A 13174-nucleotide genomic window follows, 5' to 3' on the forward strand; every position below is an offset into this window, starting at 1 on the left:
GAAAACCAGCCTGGCAACATAGTGCGTATTAATAAAAGGACACCACATCCTGCCAAATTCCAGCTGCGCTAATTGTATTGTGTTCACAGAGCTCACAAGCTATCAGAAAGTTGTATGGCAACCACCTCCGGCGCCAAATAGAACTGGCAGACATAGACATTCAGTACAAGAAGAAAAAGATGGAAAATCTTGCACTGGAGTTCGAAATAAAAAAGAGGACAATTAGGAAACTGGACCTTGAAATAAAAAAAACTTGAGAGGGAGGTGAGATATGCCTTCAATGTACACTGTATGCTAACTGTAACACAAATGTATTAATCATTATTTTTCTTTCCTCCCCCAGCTCCAAGAAGATGACACAGCTCAAAATAAAAATTAGGTATATTCTCGTAAAGTCAAGAGAGCCATGACATATGAGCTCTTATTGTGAGCACACAGGACGGTGGCATCTTTCTAAGTTTTTATTTTATTTTCCCAGCAATCAGTACAACCAAGTCATCGTTATAAGGCATCGCCCTCTTTTGCCCACCCCCCCAGCACCAGGTGTGGCCACTAGCCTATATGAAGGCCCAAAATTGTGTGTTCCTTTCTGCTCTGACAATGGCATGCCCATTTGTGCGAGATGTGCTGGATGAAGAAGCACTTGTGCTGAGGAGAGCCTTCAGGCGAGAAAGGGTCTTCAGGGACCGGTTGGACCCACTGGCCTTCCCTGATGACCATCTATATGAAAGATACAGGTTTTCTGCAGATGGCATCAGGTATCTATGCAGACTACTGGGTCCCAGGATTAAGCACCGCACTGCACGGAGCCATGCACTGAGTGTGGAGCAAATGGTTTGTGTGGCCTTGCGCTTTTTTGCTAGTGGAGCCTTCCTGTACTCAGTGGGGGATGCAGAACAGCTGAACAAGGCCACAATTTGCCGCACAATAAGGAGTGTGTGTCTGGCTATCAAAGCATTAGCAGATGTCTTCATCTCCTTCCCTGGCCACAGAAGACTCTGTGACATCAAAGAGGAGTTCTATAGGATTGCAGGTAAGAGGATCTACAAATTACAGGACAACTGTTAACACATAGTAGGATACTCATTACTTTGTGTGACAGGTTTCCCCAATGTCATTGGTGCAGTGGACTGCACACACATAAGGATAAAAGCCCCCTCAGGTGCCCATGAGGCCGATTTTGTGAATAGGAAATCCTTTCACAGCATTAATGTTCAGGTGAACATAACTTTTTGATATTGTCCATTGACGAACACTCTGCATTGCCAGTGATGTGCATTGATTGGTGTAATATTCCTCATCTTATGATTTCAGATGGTCTGCAATGCTGACTGTGTGATCAGCAATGTTGTGGCAAAATGGCCTGGCTCAGTCCATGACTCCAGAATCTTTCGGGCCTCTGAAATCTATCAGTGCCTATCACAAGGTAAGCCACACAACCCCTATTTATAACCATCATGGCTGTGTCAAGAATATCACTGTGTTTATGAGGTAGTAATGATGAGATTTTGTGTTGACAGGTGAATTCTCTGGTGTGTTGCTGGGAGACAGGGGGTATGGCTGCCAGCCTTTTCTCCTGACACCTTTCACAGACCCCCAGGAAGCACAGCAGGCCTACAACCATGCCCATGCCAGGACCAGGGCCAGAGTTGAAATGACCTTTGGCCTCCTGAAGGCACGCTTTCACTGCCTTCACAAATTAAGGGTCAGCCCTGTTAGGGCATGTTATATTACTGTGGCTTGTGCTGTCCTCCACAATGTGGCCTGCCTGAGGAAGGAGAGGGCCCCCAGAGTGCCACCAGCCATGGACTGGGACAATCCGGCAATCTTCCCTGATGACGACAGTGGTCGGCTGCTGAGGGACCAATATGTGTTGAATTATTTTAGTTAGTGTGCTTTCAATTTTGGTTAAATATGTCCTGCGGTGGCAGAGGAATTTGGTTTTTTTGGGGTTCGTTTTTTGACGAATTTGGCCTCTTATGCTGTTTGTGTGGTATACTGTGTGTAATACAAGGCTGCAGGGAGGCTACTGCATCCATTCATTTGTCTGTTCAGTTGATGTGTATGGATTTGTCCTGCATTTATTTTAGTGTGCAGACATGCAGGGTGTGTTATATACAGACCTTTGAATGTGTATGTATCATTTTGTATAATATGCTTCGATTCTGTGCTTTCCATCTTGTAGAGTCACTGTGACTTCAGTTTCGAAAGGAGCTGATGGTTTACCTGCTTTGTTTTGTCCTTATTCAATAAAGGAACATAATGTTACACATTGTGTTTTTATATTCATATGGAATGTGTATTTGTTTATATGACAGAGTACTAGGGCCACACTGAAGAAAAAGGATAAAGTCATAAATTTATGAGGCTGGTTCTTTCTGCAGAAAAGCTACATTGTTTTTACAGTTTTGATACTTATGACAATGTGATACTTAATATTCTGGCACATCAGCATGTCTTTGTTTATGAAACCATACTGAAGTACAATTTCACGAAATGCCCCACATCTGTCATTTTAACAACTGTCCTCTAAAACAACTGGTTACAATATTATGACTTGTGTTTTTTTCACCTCTGTGGCCCTAATATTTTATATATAGCCTTATAGTCTATGGGAAACTGTAAATTATCTAATGATAGCAACATCTAAAAATCATTTTTTATCCAAAATCATTGAAATTAATGATCACAAACGTTTAAATAATAAGTGGGTCTCGTTATATGTGATAACAATGTATAGTGAGCAGTGAAACAACTATTGGTTTCCATTTGTGGTGACTGCTGACTGACATTAGGGATGAGATTAAATAGATCCTGGAATTTAGCCTGGTCTGGAGCAGGCTAGCTCCACAGAATAAATCTCCATGGTAATTTATACCATAACATATCCTCCTGCCCCCTATCCACCTTTAGTGCAACCGGATTACGGATCAATTGAGCCAGGATCACCAAGATATCCTGGCTTAATCCCTTATCCTAGTTTTGTGCAACAGGCCCCAGACTGGGCTTAATGGGTACTGAATGTACCCTTTAAGCCCATGGGTGTTCCAAATAAGTCCACCTCTTGAATAATCAGTTTAAATTAACTTCCAAATGTTCAAACCTTAAACTGATATTTCTTATGTAAAATTATATTATCTCCCCTAAAGTTATTAAAATAAACGTATCATTACTATTCATTATAAAAATAACACTCATAACAAGGGTGTGTCCAATCATATCCACAGAGATCAATGTGGACTTTTGTTCTTACCAACCAGTACACACCTGATTAAACAAATCAACTAATCATAGACTTCAACCAAGACATAAGTTGAATCAGGTGTGTTATTCCTTGGCTAGAACACAACCCTGCACCCACACTGGCCCTCTGGATAAGAAGCTGTGCATAAGACCATAACACCACACAACTTTAAATTAATTATCTGAACTGAATTATTATTCACATTTTGCTGTCATGTTATTCTTGTTAATTAGTTGAACTTGTCTTTCTAAAAACTATCTGAAGACTATTTCAAATCTCCCTCTCTAATGTATTAAAAGGGACAGGTGGAGGACCAAAAAATGGAATCAACAATATGACAATGCCCCCATCCTAAAGTGCATGAGTAGTCACCCAATAGTCATCTTATTGTCCCTCATTTGTTTGCATTTTGTCCACATCTCGGCTTCTATCCCTGATATCCCTCAATAATATGCACGACTGTAGTTTGTGTTTTAATCAACTTAAATCATTAAAACATTTATGCTCATGTTCATTGAATAGTGAACCTTCATATTTTCTTACAGGACTACAAGGCCAGTATGTCTACTGTGGCATGTTGTACTTCATTGTAGAAACAATGTCTGATGTGGTAGGGAGAGTCATTTCTTATTATTTGGAAGTCGTTATCTTAACCAAAGAAACGTATGCAAAGTGTGTCACGCCCTCGTCAAAGTATTTTGTGTTTATCTTTATGTATTTGGTTAGGCCAGGGTGTGGCATGGGTTTTTTGTAATTGTGGTGTGTTTGTTTTGGGGTTTTGGTGGTGGTATTGGGATTGTAGCTTAGTGGGTTGTCTAGCAAAGTCTATGGCTGTCTGGAGTGGGTCTCAATCAGAGGCAGGTGCTTATCGTTGTCTCTGATTGGGAACCATATTTAGGCAGCCATATTCTTTGAGTTTGTCGTGGGTGATTGTCCTTAGTGTCTTATGTGTACTCTCGGTTAGTTTGCACCAGATAGGCTGTTTCGGTTTCGTTTATTGTTTTTGTAGTGTTCGTGTAAGTTCGTGTTTCTTTGTTTCATTAACTATGAATCTCAATCAACACGCTGCGTTTTGGTCCGATCCTTGTTCTACCTCTTCGTCAGAGGAGGATATAGAAGAAAACCGTAACAAAGTGCTTTGTTTTATAACATATAAAAAAAAAATGGTCTTCCACATGTTGCTGCATTCCAAATCACTTTCATTTACAATGTGGTAATAAACAGTTGGTCTTCAATAACTTTATTTTAGCAGAAGAGTAGCCTCGATGTAGGCATAATTTGGCAAGGTAATTGTCTGCTAATAAACATGTTACTAAATCATCATAATTGACAGGCTAGGGTAATTGTACCTATTAAGCCCAACAAAATCTAAGTTGACATTTCTAACTATCAGGTATGAAGTTGAGACCCAGATGGAGACAACGTCAAATTAACAATTGTTTAATAATCCAACAGGGGCAGGCAATAGACAGGTCAAGGCAGGCAGGGGTCAGTAAACCAGAGGTGGGGCAACGGTACTGGACGGCAGGCAGGCTCAGGGGCAGGCAGACTGGTCAGGCAGGCGGGCTCAGAGTCAGGACAGGCAAGGGTCAAAACCAGGAGGGCGAGAATAAGAAAGACTGGGAAAAGCAGGAGCTGAGACACAAAACCGCTGGTTGACTTGACAGACAAGACGAACTGGCAACAGAGAACACAGGAATAAATACACAGGGGATGATGGGGAAGATGGGCGACACCTGGAAAGGGGTGGAGACAATCAGAATGACAAGAACAAATATTTGATAAAATATGTGAAAAGTCCAGACTGGGCTTAATGGGTACTGAATGTACCCTTTAAGCCCATGGGTGTTCCAAATAAGTCCACCTCTTGAATAATCAGTTTAAATTAACTTCCAAATGTTCAAACCTTAAACTGATATTTCTTATGTAAAATTATATTATCTCCCCTAAAGTTATTAAAATAAACGTATCATTACTATTCATTATAAAAATAACACTCATAACAAGGGTGTGTCCAATCATATCCACAGAGATCAATGTGGACTTTTGTTCTTACCAACCAGTACACACCTGATTAAACAAATCAACTAATCATAGACTTCAACCAAGACATAAGTTGAATCAGGTGTGTTATTCCTTGGCTAGAACACAACCCTGCACCCACACTGGCCCTCTGGATAAGAAGCTGTGCATAAGACCATAACACCACACAACTTTAAATTAATTATCTGAACTGAATTATTATTCACATTTTGCTGTCATGTTATTCTTGTTAATTAGTTGAACTTGTCTTTCTAAAAACTATCTGAAGACTATTTCAAATCTCCCTCTCTAATGTATTAAAAGGGACAGGTGGAGGACCAAAAAATGGAATCAACAATATGACAATGCCCCCATCCTAAAGTGCATGAGTAGTCACCCAATAGTCATCTTATTGTCCCTCATTTGTTTGCATTTTGTCCACATCTCGGCTTCTATCCCTGATATCCCTCAATAATATGCACGACTGTAGTTTGTGTTTTAATCAACTTAAATCATTAAAACATTTATGCTCATGTTCATTGAATAGTGAACCTTCATATTTTCTTACAGGACTACAAGGCCAGTATGTCTACTGTGGCATGTTGTACTTCATTGTAGAAACAATGTCTGATGTGGTAGGGAGAGTCATTTCTTATTATTTGGAAGTCGTTATCTTAACCAAAGAAACGTATGCAAAGTGTGTCACGCCCTCGTCAAAGTATTTTGTGTTTATCTTTATGTATTTGGTTAGGCCAGGGTGTGGCATGGGTTTTTTGTAATTGTGGTGTGTTTGTTTTGGGGTTTTGGTGGTGGTATTGGGATTGTAGCTTAGTGGGTTGTCTAGCAAAGTCTATGGCTGTCTGGAGTGGGTCTCAATCAGAGGCAGGTGCTTATCGTTGTCTCTGATTGGGAACCATATTTAGGCAGCCATATTCTTTGAGTTTGTCGTGGGTGATTGTCCTTAGTGTCTTATGTGTACTCTCGGTTAGTTTGCACCAGATAGGCTGTTTCGGTTTCGTTTATTGTTTTTGTAGTGTTCGTGTAAGTTCGTGTTTCTTTGTTTCATTAACTATGAATCTCAATCAACACGCTGCGTTTTGGTCCGATCCTTGTTCTACCTCTTCGTCAGAGGAGGATATAGAAGAAAACCGTAACAAAGTGCTTTGTTTTATAACATATAAAAAAAAATGGTCTTCCACATGTTGCTGCATTCCAAATCACTTTCATTTACAATGTGGTAATAAACAGTTGGTCTTCAATAACTTTATTTTAGCAGAAGAGTAGCCTCGATGTAGGCATAATTTGGCAAGGTAATTGTCTGCTAATAAACATGTTACTAAATCATCATAATTGACAGGCTAGGGTAATTGTACCTATTAAGCCCAACAAAATCTAAGTTGACATTTCTAACTATCAGGTATGAAGTTGAGACCCAGATGGAAACAACGTCGAATTAACAATTGTTTAATAATCCAACAGGGGCAGGCAATAGACAGGTCAAGGCAGGCAGGGGTCAGTAAACCAGAGGTGGGGCAACGGTACTGGACGGCAGGCAGGCTCAGGGGCAGGCAGACTGGTCAGGCAGGCGGGCTCAGAGTCAGGACAGGCAAGGGTCAAAACCAGGAGGGCGAGAATAAGAAAGACTGGGAAAAGCAGGAGCTGAGACACAAAACCGCTGGTTGACTTGACAGACAAGACGAACTGGCAACAGAGAACACAGGAATAAATACACAGGGGATGATGGGGAAGATGGGCGACACCTGGAAAGGGGTGGAGACAATCAGAATGACAAGAACAAATATTTGATCAAATATGTGAAAAGTCCAGACTGGGCTTAATGGGTACTGAATGTACCCTTTAAGCCCATGGGTGTTCCAAATAAGTCCACCTCTTGAATAATCAGTTTAAATTAACTTCCAAATGTTCAAACCTTAAACTGATATTTCTTATGTAAAATTATATTATCTCCCCTAAAGTTATTAAAATAAACGTATCATTACTATTCATTATAAAAATAACACTCATAACAAGGGTGTGTCCAATCATATCCACAGAGATCAATGTGGACTTTTGTTCTTACCAACCAGTACACACCTGATTAAACAAATCAACTAATCATAGACTTCAACCAAGACATAAGTTGAATCAGGTGTGTTATTCCTTGGCTAGAACACAACCCTGCACCCACACTGGCCCTCTGGATAAGAAGCTGTGCATAAGACCATAACACCACACAACTTTAAATTAATTATCTGAACTGAATTATTATTCACATTTGCTGTCATGTTATTCTTGTTAATTAGTTGAACTTGTCTTTCTAAAAACTATCTGAAGACTATTTCAAATCTCCCTCTCTAATGTATTAAAAGGGACAGGTGGAGGACCAAAAAATGGAATCAACAATATGACAATGCCCCCATCCTAAAGTGCATGAGTAGTCACCCAATAGTCATCTTATTGTCCCTCATTTGTTTGCATTTTGTCCACATCTCGGTCTTCTATCCCTGATATCCCTCAATAATATGCACGACTGTAGTTTGTGTTTTAATCAACTTAAATCATTAAAACATTTATGCTCATGTTCATTGAATAATAGGGATAAACACACCATGTCCATGTGTTTCAATGCAAACCAGGCTTAATAGGAGCATACTGGGTGTAATAAATTGTCTAAATTTGAAAGGATTGTAGGGCTAGGATTAATGAGAATGGTGGTGGCCGCCAAAGGGCTCTTGTCAGAGAGATTCAGATTCAGGACTTACTGTATCTTTGATCACTGTGATCCGTTTTATTTTGGCAGAGGTCAGTATGTAGTATGGTTCCAGGAACAAAGGAAACAAGTGCCAGTTATCAACAAATCCACAATAAGCTGCAATTACCCTGGCCCAATTCATCGTTACACATTTCCTATGTAACGCTACTCAAAAGGGTGTTCTTAAGTAGCAATATTGAATGGCTTAAACCTAAATTAACAATATGCCATGGGCAAATAATATGGCAGCACAGCAACAAAAGTTCAAGAACATCTAAGTCGGAAAATAAATCAAATCAAATGTTATTTGTCACATACACATGGTTAGCAGATGTTAATGCGAGTGTAGCGAAATGCTTGTGCTTCTAGTTCCGACAATGCAGTAATAACCAACAAGTAATCTAACTAACAATTCCAAAACTACTGTCTTATACACAGTGTAAGGGGATAAAGAATATGTACATAAGGATATAAGAATGAGTGATGGTACAGAGCAGCATAGGCAAGATACAGTAGATGGTATCGAGTACAGTATATACATATGAGATGAGTATGTAAACAAAGTGGCATAGTTAAAGTGGCTAGTGATACATGTATTACATAAGGATGCAGTCGATGATATAGAGTACAGTATATACGTATGCATATGAGATTAATAATGTAGGGTAAGTAACATTATATAAGGTAGCATTGTTTAAAGTGGCTAGTGATATATTTACATCATTTCCCATCAATTCCCATTATTAAAGTGGCTGGAGTTGAGTCAGTGTCAGTGTGTTGGCAGCAGCCACTCAATGTTAGTGGTGGCTGTTTAACAGTCTGATGGCCTTGAGATAGAAGCTGTTTTTCAGTCTCTCGGTCCCAGCTTTGATGCACCTGTACTGACCTCGCCTTCTGGATGATAGCGGGGTGAACAGGCAGTGGCTCAGGTGGTTGATGTCCTTGATGATCTTTATGGCCTTCCTGTAACATCGGGTGGTGTAGGTGTCCTGGAGGGCAGGTAGTTTGGTCCCGGTGATGCGTTGTGCAGACCTCACTACCCTCTGGAGAGCCTTATGGTTGAGGGCTGAGCAGTTGCCGTACCAGGCGGTGATACAGCCCGCCAGGATGCTCTCGATTGTGCATCTGTAGAAGTTTGTGAGTGCTTTTGGTGACAAGCCGAATTTCTTCAGCCTCCTGAGGTTGAAGAGGCGCTGCTGCGCCTTCTTCACGATGCTGTCTGTGTGAGTGGACCAATTCAGTTTGTCTGTGATGTGTATGCCGAGGAACTTAAAACTTGCTACCCTCTCCACTACTGTTCCATCGATGTGGATAGGGGGGTGTTCCCTCTGCTGTTTCCTGAAGTCCACAATCATCTCCTTAGTTTTGTTGAACAAATCAAAGTACAGAGTAAGACAAAACATCAGATAATAACTCACCTTTGGTTGATGATGCTTACTGCTGGTCCCCAGATGATGGCTGCTGTTCAATGAATTGTTCGGTGTGGTGTGTGTATGGCGTCGATCTTCATATGGTCAGCTGGTGACTACATGAGCCATCATGTGAGCCTTTTGGAGAGGCACTTTTCTTTAGGTTTGGAGAGCAGACCTATCCAATGAAGTCAATGCAGAGACGTCATGCTCACTTAATGGATCTCCCTCTGCTTGATACACAAATTCCCTCCCTTTTGTGTGTGTCTGTACGCGCCAATGGTGTGCACTCATGTCTGTGCTCATGAATGCAGTATGTTTGGGTTATGAATGGGTTGTTAGGTTCAGAACAAATAGTGATACCTCAAATGGACGACTTGCAAAAGTTCAAGCCAAGTTTATTCATCCCATTGAGTCATACAGCTGCAAAGACAAGGTATGATTATACAAGCACATATATTTATAACCTCCTACTAGGCGGGGTCAACTCTTTACACATCTAGACAGCGAATACATCTCTGTTGCTATGCAGGAACTTAATTGGTTCCTCTCACTAGTGTAGTCATGGCCATGCCTGATGCTAGAACCTTCACGGGCTTGGAAGTGTATGTGTGTGAGATAGGACTGTAGTAGGAGAGTCGTTGGTGTGGGCCTCTCTGTTGACCTGACCTCGGGCCAAATTCCTCGCTCCCCCCCTAGTTCCGCAGCTGGCCTGCCTTATCAGAGACGGTTGCCCTTTGCCTCCCTCAGTAACTTTCCAAACACATTCCTTATTCACCCTTCATTGACACAGAACATAAACCGTTATCATACGTAACGTACCCAGTACGTTCTTATATAGTGATAGGAATAAGTATATTTCAAGTTAGAACCCAATAGTTATGAAGTCCTTATGGTAGGACATTATTTTGAATTGTATGCCATTTAGTTACACAATATGAAACATTGAAGTGAAAAAATGCTAATATGAGTGGCATTGACTAATATAGGATAGCCTAGGTTATGTATAGTTGTTTGGAACAGAATATATAAAAGGCTATACTAAAAAGTAAATAGGATGAATAGAATGTAAAATCTATTCCCAATGCATGAACTCAGTTAATGATGGATACCCTAAGGAACTGAAGGATTATGCTACATGGGGTGTGTTTTTCCCAGTCTGTCAACAGTTCCTGCTACTACTAAAAGGGAAAGAGGAAAGGGTATGGCTGGATAGAGAAAGAATGCCCTCCAGTGTTCAACCTGAACAGTAGCAAGCCTATGGCCACTAGAATAATAGTCTCTCCTCAAAGCCGGAGACACAGTGGCTGTGAGAAGAAACTACTAATTCCATTCCACAGGACACGAAGAACCTGAATATTGTAACTAAATTAACATGAAAAGTCATTTAAACAGTGTCAATACATGACAAAACCAAAGTTTGTATTAAAATTACAATACTGTATTTTTTATTTCACTTGGGTGTACAGTCAACATTACAAGAGCAGCACGTTTTTTTACAATAAAATAATTACAATTGCAACAATAATAGAAATAACAATATCCATAAAATAGCCAAATTGAGTCATTTCACATTTGACAACATATTGTCTATATATTTTCTGTTTTAAAAGGAAATAGTTCATTTATTTATGGAATGATGATTCCTGTTGAGTGACCGTCATCTCACTCACGTTCTCTTTTGTGACAGATCAGTTTGAATGTGGTCAAATGCAGAGGAACATGGCATGGGTCTCAATTAGGGTTGCAAAGGGAGGGTATATTACTGGAGACCTTCAGTTTACTAGTAAACTACCCAAATGTTTGTATCTTTGAATGATTGTAAGATACTAAAATTATCACAAGACATCAGGTGGCCCTTTTGAGTCACTCAGATTATCACAGGTGTCTGTATTTATCTCTGGCCCTCTGTGTAGCCTTATCACATGTACAATATAAGCTGTAAAACATTGTCCTAAATATAAACAATCAATTTAGTGAATACCATTGATGTTTAATATGAGGGTTTCAGTGTGAAATATATTTACATGTATAAATATACACTACCGTTCAAAAGTTTGAGGTCACTTAGAAATGTCCTTGATTTTGAAAGAAAAGCAACTTTTTCTGTCCATTAAAATATCAAATTGATCAGAAATACAGTGTAGACATTGTTAATGTTGTAAATGACTACTGTAGCTGGAAATGGCTGATTTTTTATGGAATATCTACATAGGCGTACAGAGGCCCATAATCAGCAACCATCACTCCTGTGTTCCAATGGCACATTGTGTTAGCTAATCCAAGTTTATCATTTTAAAAGGATAATTGATCATTAAAAAACCCTTTTGCAATTATGTTAGCACAGCTGAAAACTGTTGTTGTGATTAAAGAAGCAATAAAAATCCTTCTTTAGCATCAGCATTTGTGGGTTCGATTACAGGCTCAAAATGGCCAGAAACAAAGACCTTTCTTCTGAAACCTGTCAGTCTATTCTTGTTCTGAGAAATGAAGGCTATTCCATGCGCAAAATTGCCAAGAAACTGAAGATCTCGTACAACGCTGTGTATTACTCCCTTCACAGAACAGCACAAACTGGTTCTAACGAGAATAGAAAGAGGAGTGGGAGGCCTCAGTGCACAACTGAACAAGAGGACAAGTACATTAGAGTGTCTAGTTTGAGAAACAGACGCCTCACAAGTCATCAACTGGCAGTTTCATTAAATAGTACCTGCAAAACCCCAGTCTCAATGTCAAAAGTGAAGAGGCGACTCTGGGAAGGTCAGCCAATACAGAAAATGTCAATAACGTTGAACGTTTCTTCAAGTGCAGTCGCAAAAACCATTAAGCGCTATGATGAAACTGGCTCTCATGACAACTGCCATGGGAATGGAAGACCCAGAGTTACCTCTGCTGCATATGATAAGTTCCTTAGAGTTACCAGCCTCAGAAATTGCAGCCCAAATAAATGCTTCACAGAGTTCAAGTAACAGACACATCTCAACATCAACTGCTCAGAGGAGACTGTGTGAATCAGGCCTTCATGGTTGAATTGCTGCAAAGAAACCCCTACTAAAGAACACCAATAAGAAGAAGAGACTTGCTTAGGCCAAGAAACACAATCAATGGATATTAGACCGGTGGAAATGTGTTCTTTGGTCTGGAGTCCAAATTGGAGATTCTTGGTTCCAACCGCCATGTCTTTGTGAGACGCGGTGTGGGTGAACGGATGATCTCCGCATGTGTATTTACCACCGTAATGCATGGAGGAGGAAGGTGTTATGGTGGGGGGGTGCTTTGCTGGTGACACTGTCAGTGATTTATTTAGAATTCAAGGCACACATAACCAACATGGCTACCACAGCATTCTGCAGTGATACGCCATCCCATCTGCTTTGGGCTTAGTGGGATTATCATTTGTTTTTCAACAGGACAATGACCCAACACACCACCAGGCTGTGTAAGAGCTATTTTACCAAGAAGGAGAGTGATGGAGTGGTGCATCAGATGACCTGGCCTCCACAATTCCCCGACCTCAACCAATTGAGATGGTTTGGGATGAGTCAGACCGCAGAGTGAAGGAAAAGCAGCCAACAAGTGCTCAGCATATGTGGGAACTCCTTCAAGACCGTTGGAAAGGCATTCCATGTGAAGCTGTTTGAGAGAATGCCAAGAGTGTGCAAAGCTTGTCATCAAGGCAAAGGGTGGCTATTTGAGAATCTCAAATATAAAATATATTTTCATGCGTTTAACACTTTTTTGGTTACT

General features: G+C 40.4%; 1 protein-coding gene across 1 annotated transcript; it reads left to right on the plus strand.

Annotated features, from left to right (window-relative positions):
* On the plus strand, window positions 1–2289 carry LOC116354459 (putative nuclease HARBI1). The gene is made up of 6 exons (XM_031794925.1): window positions 1–264; window positions 344–379; window positions 479–1033; window positions 1103–1218; window positions 1315–1426; window positions 1521–2289. Exons 3-6 carry the CDS (start codon window positions 562–564, stop codon window positions 1889–1891), a joined length of 1071 nt encoding a protein of 356 aa, XP_031650785.1. The 5' UTR covers window positions 1–264; window positions 344–379; window positions 479–561; the 3' UTR covers window positions 1892–2289.
* The last annotated feature ends 10885 nt before the right edge of the window (window positions 2290–13174 follow it).

This window comes from Oncorhynchus kisutch, linkage group LG17, assembly GCF_002021735.2.
Source record: "Oncorhynchus kisutch isolate 150728-3 linkage group LG17, Okis_V2, whole genome shotgun sequence".
Classification (NCBI taxonomy): Eukaryota; Metazoa; Chordata; class Actinopteri; order Salmoniformes; family Salmonidae; genus Oncorhynchus; species Oncorhynchus kisutch.

Excerpts from the sequence above, each read along its gene's own strand:
- LOC116354459 (XM_031794925.1), top strand. The coding sequence starts at position 562 with ATGAAGGCCCAAAATTGTGTGTTCCTTTCTGCTCTGACAATGGCATGC. Across the intron at positions 1,034-1,102 it reads GGAGTTCTATAGGATTGCAG|GTTTCCCCAATGTCATTGGT; the intron begins GTAAGAGGATCT and ends TTTGTGTGACAG. Across the intron at positions 1,219-1,314 it reads TTCACAGCATTAATGTTCAG|ATGGTCTGCAATGCTGACTG; the intron begins GTGAACATAACT and ends TTATGATTTCAG.